The 21,506-nt window shown below is 42.3% G+C and overlaps 1 protein-coding gene across 1 annotated transcript in view; it reads right to left on the bottom strand.

Annotated features, from left to right (window-relative positions):
• Positions 1-149: 149 nt before the first annotated feature.
• The window catches only part of Cap (Cbl-associated protein), a 53,267-nt gene continuing 31,910 nt past the window's right edge, over positions 150-21,506 (bottom strand). The window contains exons 21-29 of the mRNA XM_076780367.1: positions 15,905-20,497; positions 15,355-15,414; positions 5,165-5,369; positions 4,824-5,082; positions 4,623-4,734; positions 4,310-4,432; positions 3,891-4,045; positions 3,719-3,798; positions 150-3,404 (exon numbers count right to left, since the gene is read on the bottom strand). Coding sequence (XP_076636482.1) covers positions 3,236-3,404; positions 3,719-3,798; positions 3,891-4,045; positions 4,310-4,432; positions 4,623-4,734; positions 4,824-5,082; positions 5,165-5,369; positions 15,355-15,414; positions 15,905-20,497 — 5,756 coding nt within the window. The 3' untranslated portion in view covers positions 150-3,235. The remainder of the gene's footprint in view (positions 3,405-3,718; positions 3,799-3,890; positions 4,046-4,309; positions 4,433-4,622; positions 4,735-4,823; positions 5,083-5,164; positions 5,370-15,354; positions 15,415-15,904; positions 20,498-21,506) is intronic.

Here is a 21,506-nt window from a genome sequence, read left to right as displayed (position 1 = left end):
ATCGTGTGCTCCTGATTAAAAGCTCGTACGTTTTAGTTGAACGTTAGTGTAAACAACTTGGACGACTGATCGTAATAGAAAGGATTATTAGCCGCACTCGTTGGATTAATGCCCTTACTTACTATGTACGTATGTACTAATTTTTTCCCCCTTTTCGTTCTACAAAGTTACAATAGTAATTAGTATTGTCTGTTTTCCAAATGGATTCGCGTTTGTTTTTTCCCCCAAGATCAGGAATTGGTTATCGTGTAACGTCATAGCGGGACACGTTCTGAAATCGTTTTCTAATCGTAGCATTTCCGTGACATCGGCGAAAATCTTTTAATTCGGTTACGATTAATATGGACACACGACTCGGTTGTAAACCTTACATGTGTATAGTTTAACACGTGCATAGATAACTACGTCGTTAAATACATCTACGATTACAGTTTTATGTATTACAACTATAAATAATAGATGTACAAATGTATACCCTCTATACATTATATGTATAATTTATATAATTCATATATAACTCTGGGTACAAATAATGTTTACAAAAATATTAATTTGGGAAGGCAAACTTTCAATTATAAATCGCGTACTCTTGGATACTCGCGAATGTAACAATCAGCACGGTTGATTTATCTACAATACCAATAACACAGAAGGAAACATGTTCCTTGAATTCAAATCACGCACGTGTTACGTTCTTTTTTTCTTTATTGTTTTTTTTTTTTTTTTTTTTTTTTTTTTGTTTTTAAACGAAAACCTCTCGATTTGGTAAAATCTTGAGAAAAGTATATCTTGTTTCCGATAGATTGGAATAAAAAAAAAAAAAAAGTTTCTAGGTTCAATCGTGAACTCCGGTTCAAGATAGAATGCTCTAAACCTTTGCATCTTTGGCTCATCATAAACTTACAATTAGACAATATAAATATCCAGTTTCACTAACGATGAAGAAACTTATTCCTTAGATTGGTTCCATTTGTGACTAAATTCGGATCCTTTGGTGATTCTGAGGTTTCGCGAAACATTTCTTCACTCATCCTTATTAATGGTATTCGATCAAAAGTATAGGGAGCTCAAAGTAAATGTTCTCAAACCTCTAAAAATACGAGTAACGTAAATAACAAAAATTTTTTAAATCATACTAATCTTATATGGTAAGTTTAAACAGAGTAAAAAATTTGTGTGATTTTTAAGTAACTGCTTTTTTGATCGTCACAATTTTATTTAACTTTATTCAAAAGTAAACTTTACTTGCATTGCTCTCATTCTCAGGAGCTGATCATTTTTTATTTAAACATTACAACTCCAAGTATTACAAGTTGCTTTTGATCCGAGACATCCCTTTGCATTTCGTTTCGAGATTTTCAACTATGAACACTCGTTCCTGATATTCATATTATTGATACACAGCAAGAGTATCAAAGTCGAAAAATACCATTTACATTAGAATAGTCCAATATACAGGGTGTTCGACCACCTCTGGGAAAACTTTTAATGGGAGATTCTAGAGGGCAAAATAAGTCGAAAATCAAGAATACCAATTTGTTCATGGACGCTTCGTTAAAAAGTTATTAACAATTAAATTAAAAAATTTCAAATCGTTCTGGAAAAATTATTTTCGGTTGCGGGGACCAATTATAATCATTTTTGGTCAATAGACATACCCTCGAAATCGTAACCATTTTCGAGAAAAAAATTCAAGTAGGTGTCAAGTAGGTGTCAAGTAATTGGAAAAATTAAAAAATTTCAAACTGTTTTAAAAAAATTATTTTCAATTGCAGGGGTCAATTATAATCATTTTTGGTCATTAGACATACCACCGAATTCCTACGCACTTTTGAGAAAAAAATTCCTAATCGAAAATGTAATTTCTGGCCAGAAATGTTTGCCCAAAATTTCATGCGTATCTTTAAAACGTCATAACTTTTGAACGGATCGACGGATTTTAATGTTTAAAAAAGCAAACGACGCGTATTTTGCTAGAGAATATGTAGAAATCGTAAAAATAGTCGAAAAGTTGATCCTTGAGCCCGCAAAATGAGAAAAACCCCATAAAAATGGTCCAATTTTCAAACAGCCATAACTCTTATAATAGTGAATATATTTGAATGAAACTTTTTGCCGAAGTAGAGCTCATGGGTACCTACAAAAAAGTATTAGACAACTTTTCTGTAGGGCGCCAAACAAAATGATTAAAATTGAAAAACGAATTTTGAAGAAAAACCGACAGGGGGTAGGTGCCTAAATTTTTCGACAAAATTAAAAAATTTCAAATCGTTCTAAAAAAATTATTTCTAGTTGCAGGGGTCAATTATAATGATTTTTGGTGAATAGACATACTCGCGAAATCTTACCCACTTTCGAGAAAAAAATTCAGTACTGACGGAATTTGAAACGTTAATAACTTGTTAACGAAGCCACCATGAAGAAATTGGTATTCTTGATTATCGTGTTATTTTGGCCTGTAAAATCTCCCATTAAAATGTTTCCCAGGGGTGGTCGAAAAAAATAATCCACGATTTGTAGTTTAGTGCCATTTGCGTGTGTGTAAATTTGATATAAAGTTCATGTTCTCCTAGTAATAAAGTCTCGTTGAGAAATGCGATATTCGAACTTTTGTTTGCAACAGGTCAAGTTTTAAGCTAAAAAATCGTACAACGCGTTCGCCGGTTGATCGATTAAATTATTAAATGGACGAATAACTTTATTCGTTGCTGGTGAAACCAGATAGACCCTTCTTCGATGCTCGACGGAAAACTTGTTGTATTAACCCTTTAACGTTTGGTTTTTAGAGTTTGACGTTATTTTACAATGTTTCTGTTTCGCGAGTGATAACCTTAAAAATTCGATTAGAAAGACGAAGGAACGAGCTCTGTTCGTTTTCTATTCCGACGTCTTGGAACGTTCGCCTAACGCAGTTGTCCTCGTAAATGGTATAATAAATAACTAAACGTTATTATACACTACTTACACGTTACTCGTAACCTTACGATAAGTTTTTTGGTAAATTCGACAATAAGGTTCATCGTGTCGAGTTGCGTGACTGCGTTTTCATAAAAGCAACATCGACGTCGACATTGGTAAAGGGGAAGACTGTTGTGACGCGTGTTTCTTCGTTCCTTATCATCGACGTGTAAACGTTAAATCTCCATGTACGTTAATGGTTGGACCGAGTGCTTTGGTAAAACATAATTTGCGGCTCGATATGCGCGGCGACAAGATCGCGGTTTGTCGTTGTTCCTCACAATCTTTCCACGTAATTGCCAGGGAAAGTCCCGAAATAACCCGTCCTCTCGCTGGAACCGACGTACCAACCATCGTCGCATTTTTCCATCACGTACACCGTGTCTCCTTCCTTTAATTCCAACTCATCTTCATTCTGAGGTCTGTAAGGGTACAATGCTCGGTATCTGGAGAATATCGAAGAAACAATTAAAGTTGATCTTTCTGCAACTATTATTATTATTACTATTGTTATTATAACTGAAAGAATTTAATCTGTTATCTCTTCGGTTTGTGACCAGCATGCGCCAATTACATGGAATTTCGGAACAAGTAATTTCTAATTTTTGTTTTTGGTTTTATCTAGAATAGCGTCGCAAAAATGAATCGTGTATCGTTTATTTGGTGAGTTAAGGAATAAGGTATACATATAATTATCCCGGCGTTTTCTTGTTTTGTATGCTTTGCTGAAAATTATTTATTAGTAAATGTCGAAACTTACGGTATTGGTCCGGAGTGCGTGTCGATGTGCAATGCTTCGTTGAGTTGCGTTACGTGTAGTTTGCTGCCTCCCATTCTTGGCTACAAATTGTACAAAAACAAGGATAAAAGTAATTATTACCATATACAGCATAGTTTTAGCAATAAATAATATTATAGACATTATAATTAACCAGTGAATTGAAATGGGGCTGAGTTGTGTTTATATTGACTGGTATGGACGGTACGTAGTGATGGGGTCCCATGCTCATTTTTCCTCCAGCTGATCCATTTGCTAGGAGACTATGAGATGCTGGGGCAGCCACTGGTTTATTTTGTATTGGCGTTTCTAAAATCAATATAGATTTAGCGGAAATCTAATGCACGTACTACATTAAAAGCGCTTAATCTCTAATTTCTACATACATGTACAGTAGTTTGAACAAAATAACTCGATTACCTTGAATATCTTGCTTACATTACGCAATAGGAGGAAACATTAGGGGGGAAAAGTTGTTTGATTCGGAGGAACATATGTATAAAGAGAAAGCTTTGTTTTCAAGATCAGTTTCAGTTGCGCGAATTTATTGCATTTAACGGTAACAGTAGGTACCTGATCTATGTCCAGGTTCTACGATCACTTCGACGTAAGAGATAGGAAATATCCCTTTTCGATTTCCAATGCGTCCCTCGTACCAGTTTTCATCTACCCTCCTTGTCAGGACAACAAACTCTCCTGAAAAGTGGATTATTTGGAACATTCGTATTCTATCGACAGATGTACAGTATAGAATTAAGAAGGGTGATTGGTGCGAGTATGCCTGCATCGGCGTCGGCGACGAGGACGAGGTGAAATACAGCGGTACTAAGCGACAACTAACCAGACCTAAACCGCAACACAGTTAGCGATGCGTTACCGTACTTACCTTTGGCCAATGTCAGTTCGAGATTCGTTTGAGCGACAAAGTTGAATTTAGCTCGTGCCTGACCTTCGTAAGGTTTCTTTGGTGTCGTTCGCATTCCGTCGTATGGTAAAATCTGTAACGTATGGGCAAAAAAGAAAAACATTTCGAACGACATCGACGAATCGAAAACCGTGCGACTAATACTGTTCGATGAAGGATTACCTCGACGTAATTCGATGGAAACAGTCCGATCATAGCATTGTGTTCCCCTTCGTACCAGTTCTTGTCCACCTGACGACGTACAAATATTATGTCACCGCGACGAAAATTCAATTCTCGCGAAGATTGACCGATAAAGTTATAAAGCGCTCTCGCTACGAGCCGAGGTTCCGGTGTTTGTTCCTGGGATCTGCTTCTATGGCTGAAATCGTCGACAAAGTCGTCGTAACGGTTTAGAGGAATCGGTGACTTCTGGGATGGTCTGAAACAACCAAGTTCGCGAACAGAGGAAATGCAAAGAAATAAAGGTGAAGTTTGCGAATAGTAAATTTCGAAAAAGTTACATGAAATTATCGGTATGTCGTCGGGAATCAATGTCGTGGAGTTCCTGAAGATATTTGCGACGTCGTTCTTCTTGATAAACGCGTCGCATGTTCTCTGCGCTTCGACGGGCGAGTTCTTCCTCGCTCAATGGTTCCTTCGCCTCTGTACGCACCGGTGAACGATAATGAATCGTCACCTCGCCCTCCACATAACGCCTCGGTGATTCTGCGACAGAGAACCTCCGTTATTAAGCTCGCACGATCCTCGATTCTTTCATCTTAGCATCCCGAGTATGTACGTTCTCATCTCGACGCTATTTCTCATAACTCGATCCCCTTGAACTCTGCAAGAAACGACTACGACCGATGATGTCGTCCAAAAGTCTATCCTTTATGTATTTATCTATGAGAAAAGTTTGGAAAACAAAGTATGTATTCTCACGATAGTAGAAGATTATCTCTTCTTTGCGATGCTCGAATTGTATATTTTTTAATGATAAATTTAATTGTACAAGTACGACGAGTAACGATCGTTTAGGAAACGTGGAATCTAAATTGAAGATTTTCGTTCGTATCGGGTGGAACTCCACTATACAGGTAGGTATATCGGACTAATGGAGTTTCAGAACGTTGATATAAAATTTTGATTAGTATCGGTATGAAACGTACGAAATATCCATTTAATTTATTGTTGTGCACCTATCGTAATGACAAATGATATTAACGCATAAATAACGAGCATCGTTTCATTGTTCGTGACGTGGTTCGATAATCAATATCGTTCGTGCATCTTACCCGCTAGTGATTTATTGCTTTCCGGCGGCTATCGAAATACAAATTACAATACTATCTCGGAACAAGGCATGTAGCATTATTACTTATCTTTTATTCGACACGGTATCATAGATTACGGATTGCATGTTGGTTTAATCTTTACGGTTTCGATTATCGCTGTACATTAATCTCTCGACTGTTCTACTCATTTGTGCACGTTAACTGTCAAGGTTTAGTAACAAGTTTCGTTCAATTTTCAGGCGATTCTGTTGATTTGAAATAATTAGTGTGACTGCACGTGGAAGCAGATCAACATTCTAGATAACTTGGAACAACGATACGTGATACGCAGATACACGTCTCTCATTTCGTGGGTGTTGTCTTACGGAACATGAGATTTCAGGGTCTGAATGGTAATTAACCATACGTTTTATTTTTACAGTTAACAGATCGCTCGGGTAAAATAGGAAATTACTAAGTGCATTGCACTTCTTGTCGAATAAAACTACCCTTGATGGATTTTCGATATTAAGACACAGAGTTGTAGCGATTAAAATTCTTTTTAAATAAAACAGAAACGAGTCTAGCGATTAAATTGTTACATTTTTATACGCGATGCTTCCTCCTCTTTTAAAAATATCATCTACCAATCTCTGTCTTCCCTTTAAGAGAGTGCCCGAGTACGCGTGCTCTGTGGAACGAGTTTCAACGCGAGTGATTGTATTCAATTTTCAAACGCAAACGTTTTCCGACTCTGTAAACAATAATAGAAAGTAGTCACGGTATAGTAATATTGAAAATGTCGACCGACGTTATGAATTTCATTCGTCACCGTGACCTACACTGCTGACCTACGCCATACTGTCAGACGTCTATACGTTAAAAATTTCGATTCTCCGAAAGTTATCAGGCCGTGTAGAAATCCGACACCGGAAGACCGGCTTTTTATGCGAAAAATCGGATCGCAGATAAGAAACACTGGCTTAACCTATATCGAGGTCGTGGCTTGTTTAGCTCGTTCGTTCCGCGAGAAGCGTATATGGCTTCTTTACTTACGGAAAGAAAATCTTTCCCGGGGAGACGAACCAATGTTATCCAAACAATTGAAACAGTAAAAGTAAACTTTTGTAGGCAGCGTCGGTAGAGCCCGGTGTAATTGTAATGGAAAAATCACGTATAGTACGATACCGTGTCGTTCGCGAAAAATGGTTACGAAGGCTGACGCTTTAACCCGTTCGGGGTTAAAATTCTAGTACCATTTGTTGATCGTACACGCCGAACGCCCATGGAACCCGCTACGGTTCAAACTGATTCACGCTAGCACGTTTCTAAGCATATATGCAAAGCTCTGGACGATGGTAGATAATTAACAATTTCGCTAGATAAATATCTTTACAACGTTACGAAGGCTGCAGTAACATTGTTCGTTTGCAACAAGAGTACTACGCCACACGAAACATTTCAAGTTTAAAATAATCGTTATCAGCGATGGGCGATTCCATTGAAACAATGGTGGTATGCAACAATTCCGAAGAATCGTTATAATATCCAATAACTTGTTCAGCGAGGAGAATTTCGTGATATATCGAGTTCGAAAGGATTGTACATTGTATGTTTATACATACTATTAAATAGGTGTACAGCTGGACATCTGATGTACAGTAGTAAAGGGAAAAAAAGCTTGGTTCTTGTTGAGAAATCTGTACTCTGAAATAATTTCACTGTTATCGCAGACGATCGATAGGTAAATTAGGAGCGATTTAACGTTTAGTTGTGCCTGGTGGACGCTTACTGTGGACACTGGTTGTTGCTGGTGCAAATGCTTGGACGAATTTATTAATAAATCGTACGCGACGAAAGGTGTGCACGCGGCGCGCGGTTTGATCCGCCGGGATGTACCGAAATGATGCAACTGATAAAGCGAATGAAACTACTGGACAGTAGCCGTCGCGAGTGAACGCGAGAGGGAACTGTTCGTTGCGCTTGCGTTCTACACACGAACCGTTCGTTCCCTGTACAGCGAATCCCTAAATTATTGCCACAGGTATACGTCCATCGCTGACTAAATTCGATACATATGTAGACAGAAAGAGCGAGAGAATCATCCAACATCCAACGATTCGAAATTGTCTCGTTAGAAGAAAAATATTGTCCAAGCGTTTCGTAAGAGCGCGAATAAAGTTGAAAGTATGCTCTAAGAAAAGGCGAAAACGATGCGCAACGTGGTTCTAACGGCACTAAGGATATTTATAGCAGGAAGAGAATTATTTATGCGCATGTTTACTGACTGTATGGAATCGGTCCGTAAACCGAGGGAAGCGTAGTTCCGGTCCCGGCTTCAAGTCCGCTGATCGAACTCGTACGATCGGCCAACTCGTCATCGTGTTCGTTTAAACTCGGATCAAGATTCGCGGGGTCGCTCGTTCGCAAATCGATCACCGAATTCTTATAATTGTTGACCAGCTGCGGCGATTGCAGATCGTCCATCGCTGAGAAATCTCCGCAGGATTTGTTCAAAGGTTGCGTTTCATTTTCCAACCGCTTTGTCGGTTCACCTTTCTCGGTGTTCCCTGTTTCTTCCTTGCACCATTTGCCTCTGTAGGAGCAGGAATACTCGCGGAAAGAATTTTCTCCGATCTCCGACGCTTGCCGATTATCGTCCGAGGAACATTCTTCCTTTATTATCGTTGGCTCTCCTATCAGCGGGCAATCATAGTTTCGAACAAGAGACACGTCGACCGTGTAATCGTTGGATCGCCTCTTTCTGATCGCCTCCATCTCTTCGTACTTTTCGTTCACCCTCGACATATCCAAGGGTGGTGGAACTTTAACGAGTTTTACTTTTCGTAAGGTCAAACTCGTTGGCTCTGCACGAGCAACACGCGTAACTTCAGTCTGAGAAATAAAGTGTTTGCAATCTCTTTTAATGTTTTCTTTGCTCGTTTTCAAGTTCGCGTTTGATGTTACTTCGAAGCGGGATAGATTGGGCAGAGACTTGCAGAGATTTTTCTGCGAATGCAATTCCTTTCGTCTTGTCCGCGAAAAGCATCCGTTATTCACCGATACCGTCTCCTCGACACATTTAGACTCGGAAATATTTTTTTCCCGAGTATATTCCGATTCTACGCGCTTTCCATCAATTTTGATATCCCTCTGTGATTTCTTATCCTGCTGTTCGCACGTGAAATCACACTGTATCGTGTCCTTTTTATTCCCATCATCGTCGTGCCATAACTTGGGCAAACTCCACGTTACGTATTCTAAACTTGTATCGAAATTGCTCTCGCGTTTTCCATTTTCCTGTTCGATCTCATCCTTTGAATTGCACGTGCTCCACACGTTTCGCGTATATCGATCACCATCCACGTTCGCTGGGCCAGAATTTTGCGTAAATACCTTGTCGCGAAAATTCGTTGGTTCTTTCAAAACGTATACTTTGTTTCCCATTAAAATGTTCACCAATAACTTGCTCTCTCTCGTTGGCGACGTAATCTTTTCACCCGAGGCTCCATTTCCATTCGATATCAAAGTTTTGTAAAACTGATCCGGACGTCTTTCTTCCTCGACAAGCTCTGGCGTGATGTTTACCTGAGTTCTCGACTTTCTGTCGTTTATGCTGCTGATCGACGACTGGTTACTTTGACTGGTAAGCGTCTCCGTGCTGCCGAATCCGCTGTTGTTGTATTTCGAGACGGTACTGGAATCTTTGTTATGAAACACTTTGGGTAAATCGGCGACGTATGCAGTGGTATCGTTGTTTGGCATGCTAGCAAAAAATTTTCTTCTCAGGTATCTGTTGCGTTCAAAGATCTCGTGAAGCTTTTCTCTGGTCCCACTGTGACTGGGCCCGCTGTCATCGTTGATCGTAACGTTATCATAAACTTGGCCCAGTTTCCCTTCGCTGAAACAACTTTGAGGCTGCTCGGCTCGAAGCAACGGACTCTGATCTTTCTGGTATTCGGTAGATCGTTGATCGTCCATCCTTTGACCGAACGTTTCGCCGTAAGGAAGAGAACTGTAACGTTTCCGCCGGTCGTCGTGAAAATTCTCTTGACTGTAATCATCGAAAAAATAAGTCCTCTCGAATTCTGTTTTAGGTTTCCAGTTCCAGCGATACGATTCATCCGCCTTCGTACGATCGTAATTTTCGTTCGGTTCGTCGGTGGTCGGTTCTATCCAAACGGACTTTGCCTTTTGCACCTGAGGCATCGAGTGCCTTTGGTAGTTGTGATACTTGAACACTTGTTTCTTAGAATGCCGATGATTGTTCAGACGACACATTTTCTCGAGATCGTTAATCTCGTTCGCTAGATTCGTCCACTCGGAACTCTTCTCAAAGTCCTCGACGCGCGATAAACTTGCCTTTGACATTTTCACTTATTTTCAAATGTCCTTCATTCCTCGAGCTTAACGCTGTTGGTTAAAAGAATATTTGCGACTTGCATGACACGTTTATTCGACAAAGATTTCACTGTCCGCGATATACGATGTGGTTTTTGTACGACCGAAAATTAGCGCGTCGTTAGACTGACAAAAGGCGTAGATAAAAAAAAAAGGATAATTAGAAAACAGTTACATCTTAAACACTCGACCGGACATAAAATTCGTGCACGCTCGGGTGCTCGGCAATTGAATGGCAACGAGGGTTGAAAAAGTTTCAGATTGGTCCAATGCAGCCTACAGTCAGTGTCTAGATGTATTTTCGAACGCGAAACTTTCCGAGAGGAATTTTGCAAGGCATCCTGCTCGGAGAAACTTCGTATCTAGTTAATTTCGATCAAGTGCAGAATTAATAGCGTGATAATCAACGATGAGGAATGGAAAGTGTGTTTTGGTTGAGCAACCGGAGGTAGTTTCTGGAAAATTTCGTAGCGTGTTCACAATCGATCGCCAACATTTTAATTAATATCCTTGATTGCACAATGGGTAGGTTGGATAGGACGATAAATGTTGCTCAAATGTTGCTCAAATGTTGCTAATTCTAATAAAATGTTGGCAAATACTAGTTTTTCGACCCGTATTGCTCTAGTCTCGATCCTCGCTACGCCACTGTAGTTAACGCCACTGTAGTTAATTATTCCGTAAAAAAAACTAGGCGTGCATAAATTTATGACGATCGTGTGATCAGAGGGTGGGTAAAAAGTATAACGAGATGTCTCGTAACACTTTCTCTCGCGATGATTGTGTCCCGAAAAGGAAGGAACTAGCTTCACCCTTGTTTCAACGAGAAATGTTCACAGGCGATCGCGGAGGATCGTGCCTATTAAGATTAAGTGCTCGTCGCAACGAAACACGGTTACTTTCTTACACTCGAAGCGAGATCTTCCCTTGAGAAAGGTGCTACCTGCTACACACTTATAACTGCCATTCAATTCAAATGAAGAGTACCATCCCCGGCATAACGTGGAATTGTTTGTACACGAGGAAGAGAGCAACTTTTTATTGGGAAACGATTTCACCGCGAATCACACTACGCTAACGATCCACTTTTTCCTTTCGGTTCTACCTTAATTTATGCAACAATTCATCGAAACGATTTACGGTGAATAATGTTGCTCGTTAATTAGCTATTAGAAAAAACTACTTCTCACAGTGGTGTATATAGCGATTCGTCGAGCCTATCTCCGTTAGATATTCAGTTCTACGTACACGTTATACTACAGAACAAACGGTTACGTTGACGGTCAAGTTAGCGTTAGTTACCTATTTTTCAACGCCTTAAATATTTACTATAACTCGTTGTAAGAAATTAGTTTCATTAATTCATTAATAATTGCTTTCCTAATGGGAATCGTCCGCCAAGTTGAACCTTTTACACGATTTTAATGTTTTTATCTGTCTAATTACTTGCTTTCTTTACTGTTTTCCACCTTTTATATCGGTATAAAGACGTTAATTGCTAACGGTTTATCGACTGGCAGTATACTACTTACAAGATAACTCTACGTCTACGTTAATCTACACGAGACTGACGTAAACCTTTTTATACTATAATTCGTTATCGCGTTTATTTTCCAATTATTGATAAACTATAAATATACTATGTACGTGTGCCTCCATCTCCGTACAATTGACCGTTCCGTCGCGCGTTTCGTCTTCTCGTATAAACTTGTCATACAAAGTCTCCAAGAGCGAACCGAGATCATAATTACGATTCAAGGCACTGACTAATTAACCTCTTACGAATGAACGCGCTCGATGACCTTGTCCGTCTTTGTCTCAAAGTTTCGTTAATTTGTGCGTTACCGAAACGAAAACAAGGCTCGAAGAAATTTTACAGTAGTTGAAAGTTGACACTCTGAACCGCGGATGTTTCACGTATCGGTGCACTTTGCAAGCAGAACATTTCGGAAGTCTTGTTGGCGAGCGTTCTCCTCGATGCGAGCACTTTCGCGCGAAAATCGCGGTTCATTGTACAGACGACACGTCGCCAGAACGAAAAGCAAACGAAATCACGGGACCGTGTCCAACGATGATAATCGTTACGCGGGCAATAAAGAAACGTAACATCGCGTCCAGGTTGCAAACACCAAAAGAGCAAACAACGGTTCTTCGCGACGCGACGCACCGAAGAAGCCTCTGCCGCGAAACAAGCGCGCCGATCGTCTGATGCTCGAGCCAATTCACCGACGCTTTACGCTTCCCTCTCTACCTACGGTATACATACATTGCTCTCCTCTTATCCGTATTTTTCCACCAAACGCTCAAACTTCCCTGGAGGTCACTGATACCGTCACCATACTGTTTGCATATTTTACTCAGAGACTCCATTTCAATCTCAACGAAACGTTTATCGGTAGGAAATTTTCGTCAATACGTCTGACGGGACTACTTGTTATCTCAACCGTTAGTTTCGAACGTCATTTCAACTGTCTATGCACGATTCGTATAAACAAATACATTTTATTTATTTAATTTGAAATTTATTCGAGAGCAACGTATATTTTCTACTGCAATCAATATTTTATAAAGGATATACATATATGAATATATCTTTTAACGCGAGCAAATTACTTGTAGCTTGTTAGTGCCTGTCCAGTGGCGCAGACGTTTCGAGATTGGATTTATGGTAAATGAAAATATGTAATGAGAATCGGAACAATTAGCGTTGAAACGAGGAAATGGCAGTGGTAAATTAATAGGCCTGCCCCGCTAAAATTTACACGTACGATCAGTTTTGCGACAAGCATGTCATTGTCTTTTTCTCACAGAGATTTTCTTAATATTCTTCCACGTAAACTAATTAAACAGATTTTCAGGAAAAAACGTCGCTTTCTGTAAAAGCTCGTTTGCTTCTTTCAAACGTTATCGCCTTTCTCGAGTCGATAATAAAATCATATCGTTTATTTATCGCCGTTTTAGCAACACATGGTGAAATGTTTACCCACCGACTAATAGATTATCTCGGATAGCTAATCGTAAGTAGTATACGCGAGATTTGACATTCAAAGTTCAAGGCTATTTTAATTATTATTATGCTGCAATGCGATTTTAAGCGATTAAATTTTCGACAAAATAAATTACGCGTCTGACATAATTTTATTAGCGTTAATTGTTTAATTTGAGTCGGGTAGGAAAATAACATCCTTTGCGGTGTTTGCATTCTCCATTTGAACCATTTGAAATTTGAATAGATTAGTGGTATTTTTAGCACCGTATACACACGCGTTTAATCTCCTTCGCAACCGATCGCTTTATCGATATAAACTTTCAGGCACGAGAGTAACACGGTAATTAAAAATTTCAATTCGCAAACACACCTTATAAAATAATTCGAATCTTTTCCAATCACTGTTATCGCATTATTTTTATGTAGCAAACAGTTATTTAATATTTTCATTTCAAGTCTATGCATTGTCGTGGAAATATTATTTTTTGAAAATATCAATGGTTAATATGCAAGCTGGTAAAATATTTCGAGTTTGGAGTGGCAATTGTTCGTTTCTATCAGCATGCACACAAGCCTATCAGTTGTTACTCGTCCACGTTCAAGGAAAGCATTCCGATTAGCGGAGATTCTATGAAATAACATTTTAAGATACGCGAGGGTATAGTATAATCTTTAATGTACCGATAACGGAGATAAGTTCTTTGACTCCATTGTGTCCAATTTGACCGCACCAATTCCAACATTAGTTTGCAAACAAGGAAAATGCGTCGAATCGAATCGTTACTAATTTACAATATCCGCACAGTAACTAACTATTTCCAAACAATTTCGAAACACGTAATTGAAATGTTTCATGGAGCGTTGCACATTTTGGAATCTTTAAAGATAAACGGAATCGAGTTGCTCGATTTCTTCAGTTTCGTGATACGTTTTAATGTTTATTAAAGCAAATAATTCTTCCATGTATAGCGTCATCGATAAGAATGTCACGGATAACCAAGATCAATAGGAACGTTAACCTTGAGTAATAAAATATAAAATGATGAGATTCGTCGCGCTTTTTGCACGAATAAAATTCTAACGAACGGTTCATTATAACTGGTCGTTAGACACTTGGAACCACATGTCGCGACTCCTATGTTTCCGTACCTGTTGTTTCTTGCAACTGTAAGCGACAGACATACATACGTATGTAGGTATTATCGAGTGCAATGGGACTCGGTTCGACGCAGCTGTTCGTACCAATCGTGTAACGGAATGATAAGACGCGACTCCCTCGCGTTCATTCTATACGCAAATATATGTAGATGTTAATGCACATTGCAATACGATTAAGAGGACTTTGTTCGGTTATTATCATGTACCTTGACGAATTTTAGTGCTTATCGTACGCTTCGAAATTCTTGAATAATTCGTCTCGAAGACTCGGTACGCATCTCTAGAGTATACTCCAACTGGTTTGTTAAGCATGCACGTAGGTACGTTTTCTCAGTCACGAATACTCCTACATAAAATAGTACATGCCGCTTTCCTATTTTTTCATAATCCTGTCCATGCTCAATTCGTTGCAAAACAATTGCACGCTAGTTTTAGGTGCAAGTAATTGCACCTGATGTCATGCATAACCAGTAGATGTCATGCTCTGTTTCGTTCGAGCAGGTATATTCGAAAAAAATAATTCCAATTATACGAAACCAACAAAACGCGATGATAGCTTAAGCTTACAACAGCTTCTGAAAATGTTTTATACAATTTGTGTGAAAAAATGAAGTCGCTTTATGATTATGGATGAACTCGCAACGAATAAATTAGGCGCGCAAAAACATATCGCAAGATGTTCGGAAACTGGACAAACTTTGCCGGTGTATTTTATCGAGGCTACCGACGGAAACGTAGGTTTTAGGATACTCCATTCTATTATAGTCGGTATGAATTGCCAATTATAATTAATGCACTGGTAAAGTTTGACCAAAGTTTTCGAGCAACTTTCATAATTAATAGAAATAAAAAGAAAAAAAAAAAAAAAGTGATTAGCTTGTAGCGTTACCTTGGCAGTCGTCTCTGTGGTGTTGAGATTTTGGTGGCGGCGGGGGTGCGTTCGAGTATTCTATGGTCGAGCCGAAAAAAAAGGAAAATAATAATTAGCCGCACTACGATAAATAGAGGGACAAAATCACTCGGCACGAAGAGTCACTGTAAACATTCTGAAAAAGTTTCAGTTTAATGGAAGACACTCTCTTGTTCGGCATCGATCGATATTGGTGTCCCGGGATGAACCGCTTTTCCAACGATGCATTAAACGATAGAAAGAAAAATGAATGGTGCAATTGTACAAGTTGAATCACGTTAAAAATCACTCTTTTCGCTCTTTGCCGAAGAGCCAACTCGAAACGAACGTAGTCAAGTAAAAATAGTACAATTACAATTTTACGATGAAAGTAACGCGTGACAGATTTGCAATTGGAATATACTAGATGCTGAGCACAAGATCGTTTACGTTAAAAGTCTGTAAGTGTGTCGAGTTTTGGTGTTGATATTGTACATGGTATATTAGGGATAAGGTATAGATAAACGGTATCAGTTGGGAGAGTTCAGACCTTGGAAAGTGACAGTGGGTCGAGCAGTATAGATCGGAATAGGGGACCACCAAGGTGTGGTCTTCCGTCGCACGGTTGGCGAAGGTGGAGGCGGAGGAGGTTGATACCTAAACCTCGGCCTGTGTTTATCAGGATCGAACGGCTGATTCGCGAAAGGTTCGATCGATGACGGATCTTTGGAGGAAGCGTTGCGCAGTTTCCCGGTGGTTTTGCTCGCATCGATAGCGTCAGTTTTCGCTGGACTCGAAGGCGTGTCGCAATTTATGGAGGAAGACCGTCTGCCGGCGAGAGCAGGGGGCGAGGATAACGAGCGCATGTTATCTCGTCGACTGGGGTACCTGTGGGCGACCCAACGACCAGCCAGATAAGGCGCGATATCGCGCAATTGGTGGACATCCGGCGACGAGGTGAACATTTCCCCCAAAATCGAGGCATTCCGTTTGCCGAAATTTTCAAACTTTTTCCTCATCCGACCGACGGGCTTCTTCGCCTCGAGTTCCTCGGTCTCCGCCCTTCTGGCGACGCCATTGCCAACGATCGCGCAACTCGAATAATCCTTCAACTCGGCCGTTTTGCTGATCACGTCGATACGAGGCATCGACAAGTCCTCTCGTTTGAGAGGCACGCGCGGAATAGGGGGCGATTCGCCCCTTCGACGAGCTTTACCCCTTTGGGGTTCGTACTTTCGTCGCAGCCAGGCCACGTCCGGAAACTCCTGAGTCTTTTTCAAAAGAGTCCGCGTCAACTCTGGATCGCTTCTAAATCTCTTTGGCGTCGGGGAGGCTTTAGTTCCGGTGCTCGAGATGTCTTCGGCGCTCTCGAACTTTACCCGGAGTCGCTTCACCGTGCCGTTTTTCACGAGCTTGAGGTAGGCGCGCCAGTAGTTTTCCGGGTCGGGCGATGAGCTACGCAGCCAGATACTGTCCAGACTGCAGGATGAATTCGATCGGGAGGTCGCGCGACACGGACTGTCTCGCGAGCAACGACCAAGCGACTGTCGCGCGTTGGCATCCGGTTCCCCCGTGGCGGGGCTCGCAACGCCCGGAGAGATCGACCGTGTTCTGCATCTCGAATTGGCCAAGCTCGCGTATTTGCCCGACGTTGTTTCGCCAAACAATTCCTTCAGATCGGCAAAGCTCTGAGAATAGGACAATCTTCCTATTTTTCTTCGCCTCGTATCGGCGGGAGCGATCTTGTCGACGTTCTCGAAGAACTCAATCTTCCTCGGGACATCCTCGGACTCGATGTTCCGTTGAATGACCGTTTTCACCGACGTCTCGGAACTTCCTGTCGTGCTGTCCCTCTCGCTGCCAGAGTTCAGGCCCGTTGTTGGCTTGGTCCGTGCATCGTTTTCGGGCAACTTAATCGCCAGAAGCGGCGGTTTCTTCGACCATTCCTCCAAAACGCTCTCCACTCGCTCTCTGTCGGCCAAACTCTCGTCATTGGGCGTTAAAACCACCAAGAAATCCTTCTTCTCTTTCGAATGTTCGGTGTAGGAGGCTTCGAGGGAGTAGCAGCTCCTGGGCAAAGTGCTCGTTACGCTGGAAGCAACCTTTTTAGGTGCCTTCTTAGCCGCCAACTCTGCAGCTATGCTACCTCGAGTTTCGCGAGGTGCTATCGACGACGATCGTCTCTGGGAAACTTTGTCCAAAACTTCCTTTCCAAGCGTCACGGAGAGTCTTTGCTTCTCCGGTTCGCTCATCGATCGTTGACTCGTTACAGGTTCGGATTTTTCAACGATTTTCCCGCGACCAAACGAGTCGCTTCTCTTCAGCGTGGAGGATTTCTGGTCCGCGGTCGTGTCCGACGTGATCATCGAGTGACATCGTACGTGAAGACCTTTCCCGTCGGTTGTTTCCGTCTGAGGCGGTACCTCGACCTCGTACTTGGAGAGAGAATCGCGCTTACCTGAAATCGTTTCTCGACGATCTTCCACGATGTCGGGATCTACTTTCGGGGGTGGTTTTTCTAAATTGCCACTGCAGTAAATTTCGTTCAACTGTTTCTTGAGGGTCGCCACCTGCTCGATGGACAAGCTGCTCCAGAATTTTTTACTGCCTCCCAGATTCCTCTGCAACGACGGATCGAACGATTTGTCGTTGTTCCGATCGTTGGTTGCCTTGTTCCGCATAGTGCTCGCCACGTTCATCACGGACGTTCCTCGCCAAAGAGGCTTGTACGTGTCTTTCCGCGACGCGATTTCCTTTCGCCTCGTAGACTCTAGCTCGCTCTCCTCGGCTTGCAACTTTTTAAAATGCTGTATTATGTTCTCCACCGATCGTTCCTTGCACCTCAAACCGCAATCGCCCTGCCACTTGAACTTGTTCACGTCTCTGGTACTGAATAAAAAATTCTTATCCTTCTGGACCGCCCTTAGCTTTCCGTAAAGCTCGTTCCATTCGATCTCTGCTTTCTCCTGCGATCTCACCCTCTTCCAGCGGTCGTAGTCTATGATATCTTCGTTCTTGGTCCTCGGTCGTAAATCGCTGTTGGAAAACGTCCTCTCGAGCTCGGCCAGTCTTTCGAGGCTCGAGTAAAAGTCGTACAGCTCGTTGTACCTCTTGGATTTCCTTCTGTCGTGCGTCACTTGGACCACGTATCGATGGTATTGGTCTCGATCGACCGGCGAGGCGCAAAGAGAGCTCGTGCTTCTCATCAACGACGAATCAGATCCGAACTTGCCTCTGGATCGTTCGAGTTGGTCGGCCTCGCTGGCGCTTCTGGCCCGAACTTGACTCGCGATCGTGCTCGGACCTTCCAATTTCTCCTGTTTCAGCGTTCGTATGCGTCGACAAGCCGGCGATCTGATCGGCGACGGCGAAGAGGCGCGGGAAAGAGAATTCCGGCTGAATTCCGCGTACTCTGACAAACGTTTTAACGGTGGTTCGCTGCAACTTCTTTCCTTGACGCGTTCCCTCGCGAAATCGGGACTAGGATCGCGCAGCGTCCCCGACGACCCGAAATCGTCGATGCCCACCAAACTATCGAACTTGCTGATCTTCTGGAACACGGATCTGCCGGGCCAGCTGACGCCGTAAGGACTCGAGCTCCTCGAAGAGACGCTCTCGCGTTCCCAATTTTTAAACTTTGAGTTCGACACTGGACGTTTGTGGGCCAAGTAGATGCTCAGAGATTTCAAAGATGGCTCGGATTTGCAGCCCCCTCTGATGCTCTCTTGGTACAGTCTGGCCCGCTCGGACACTATGGATCTCCTGCAGGAAACGTTTTGACTCGAAGCGACAGAGGGGACGGACCTCAAGAAGAGCTTTTGGAAGAACGTGTCCGATCGCGTGGCCTCCTGGTGCCTTTTGATCTCTTCTATGGTTAACAGAGGCGACAACTGCTCGTCCGATTTCCAATTCTTTCGCCTGACGTTATTACGCTCTTCGTTCTCGATGTTATTTTTCCCCAGGTCTACCTTATCCGAGTCTGTCTTTCGACCATTCGCGATTCTCTTCCCTCTCGCGGTTCCTTTATCCTTATCTTTCTTGGTTTTTCTCTCAACTTCGATCCTCTTCTTGCTCGAATCGGGATTCAGTTGTATCGTTTCGAGCTTTCGTACGGGCGTTCTAACGATGCTCTCGGGTCTCTTCTTCCTGTTTGTTCCGCTGAAACGAGGCTCCGAGGAAGGCGTTAACGATCGTAAACATTCCTTCGAGACTACCTTATCGGGTTGTTTAAACGGTGATCTTGGCTTCTTGACGTCCGTTGACATCGTCTTGCGCACGACCGATGCCGAACACGTCGTCTTTGCGGTCAAAGGCAAGTTGGTTCTCCTTAAAACGTGCTGTCCCTTTGGCGATACCGTCGCCGCAACTTTCAAACATTTCTCGTTAGGATTCCTCGGTTTCCCACCGTTTAACGCCGAGGCGTACACCGTCGCTGAACTCTTAACGATGCTTCCGGTTGCCACTACGCTCCTTCTGCGTAACAGTAGTCTCCTGCTGGCCGATTCTTCTTGTTCCCTTTTCACCGAACGCACCCTTCCACAGTCCTTTTTTAAATGCGTCGAGGGATGATGCTGAGAAATGGTTTCTCTCGATTTCGTAAAAGTAGGAACAACTGGATACTTGGAGGACGTCTTGGTTCGCAAAGTTGGGCTCTTTTCCGCACCTGTGCCGGTGAAAGTTTGCAGAGGACGGTGTTCCAACTTGTTCTTGTCGGAGTCGACCTGGATGGAAAGTTTCGATCGAGAGGAGCTCGGACCGTTGGACGACGTCTGGTGTTCGCGAGTCTTCTTGTATCTTTCTAAATTGGCGGTGTCGGGTGCAAAGCACTGCTTGTGCCGCGATTTAAACGCGTCCGCCGTGCCCGTTGCTTGCTGTTGGACGTACAGTTTCAGAGTGTTGCTGTTGCGCGAGGATTGCCTTCGCGGCGGCAAAGGTGGTCCGTTTAATCGACAGAGATCGACAAAGTCTCTGGAAACGTTCGATTTCGAGCGATGGTCCGTTCTCTTGGTCGTTGAATTTCCCCCAAACGATGACATTTTACGTTGCGAGAAATAGATGGATGTGGGCGTAGAGACGGTTTTCCGGTGAACGCGGATCCGCGTCAACGTGGGCGAGATAGGAAAATACTCGACCTCCGTGTCGTCTGTGGACAAAGTTTTTATTTCGTTCCTATTGCGTGACATATTCCCGGAACCCTCTCACCAAAGTTTTTAACAAAAGAGAGTCGATTGTTTGGTGATGTTTTAAGCTTGGTGATATGCCGCCTTGTTCCCGGCGCAGCGTGTAGAAACTCCTCTCGGTGACGGTACGTCTGGTGCATCGTATTACAAGATTTAAGAAAATATTACGTCGCGCGCCAATATCGATAGATATACCGAGGCGAGCGGTGCGGTGTAGAAACTTATCGTACCAAAAAGAGATATCGTGAAAAATATGCATTCAAGCTTGGACCTCGGCTAGCACAGTTATTTATGGATACACGGTTACGAGTCATGCTTTGTACTTTTCACTCGATGCATTATTCAAAACGTGAAACTAAACGCTCGGCACGCCTAAGGTTTCGAATCGTAACGCGGCAATCCGTAATTACCGGATAATTACAATTAATTACCGTCCGATAACGACGCGCGTTACGATACAATGCTTCTATTAAACTAATTTTACGAGGGATAATACTAAACCAACTCGTTTCAAGCAGTGATAAGCTATTGCAAGCGCATTGCCGATGCCGAACTAGGAACGTTTCGTGTAATTCAACGATCGTACGAAAGGGGAATGCTTACGACCTTTTTTCCAAAGTATTCGGGAATTTTGACAATTTTTTCATTTCTCAAACGGTACGGTACGAATCGTATTTACAGTCGGCGATCGTTGTTAATTAAGTAAACGTGAGATTACCGAAGCTGCCGGATGGACGATATCGTTGATGAAAAAGACGGCAATTATTTATGAAAATACAGAACGCGTCATGCTCGGAGGCGCAAAGTGTAACTTTAGTCGTAACTATCGGATACGACAAGTCGAGTAACAACACAATAACGACCATGCACAGACTTACGATTAGTTAAACACAGCTACCGTTAGTAATTGGACAAACGATAATAAATCAGGCACAACCGATCGGTCGTGTATGCGCATGCCTGCTTGCATAA

Source organism: Colletes latitarsis, chromosome 13 (assembly GCF_051014445.1).
Source record: "Colletes latitarsis isolate SP2378_abdomen chromosome 13, iyColLati1, whole genome shotgun sequence".
NCBI classification, from domain to species: Eukaryota; Metazoa; Arthropoda; class Insecta; order Hymenoptera; family Colletidae; genus Colletes; species Colletes latitarsis.
This window is presented reverse-complemented; position numbering and strand designations above follow the sequence as displayed.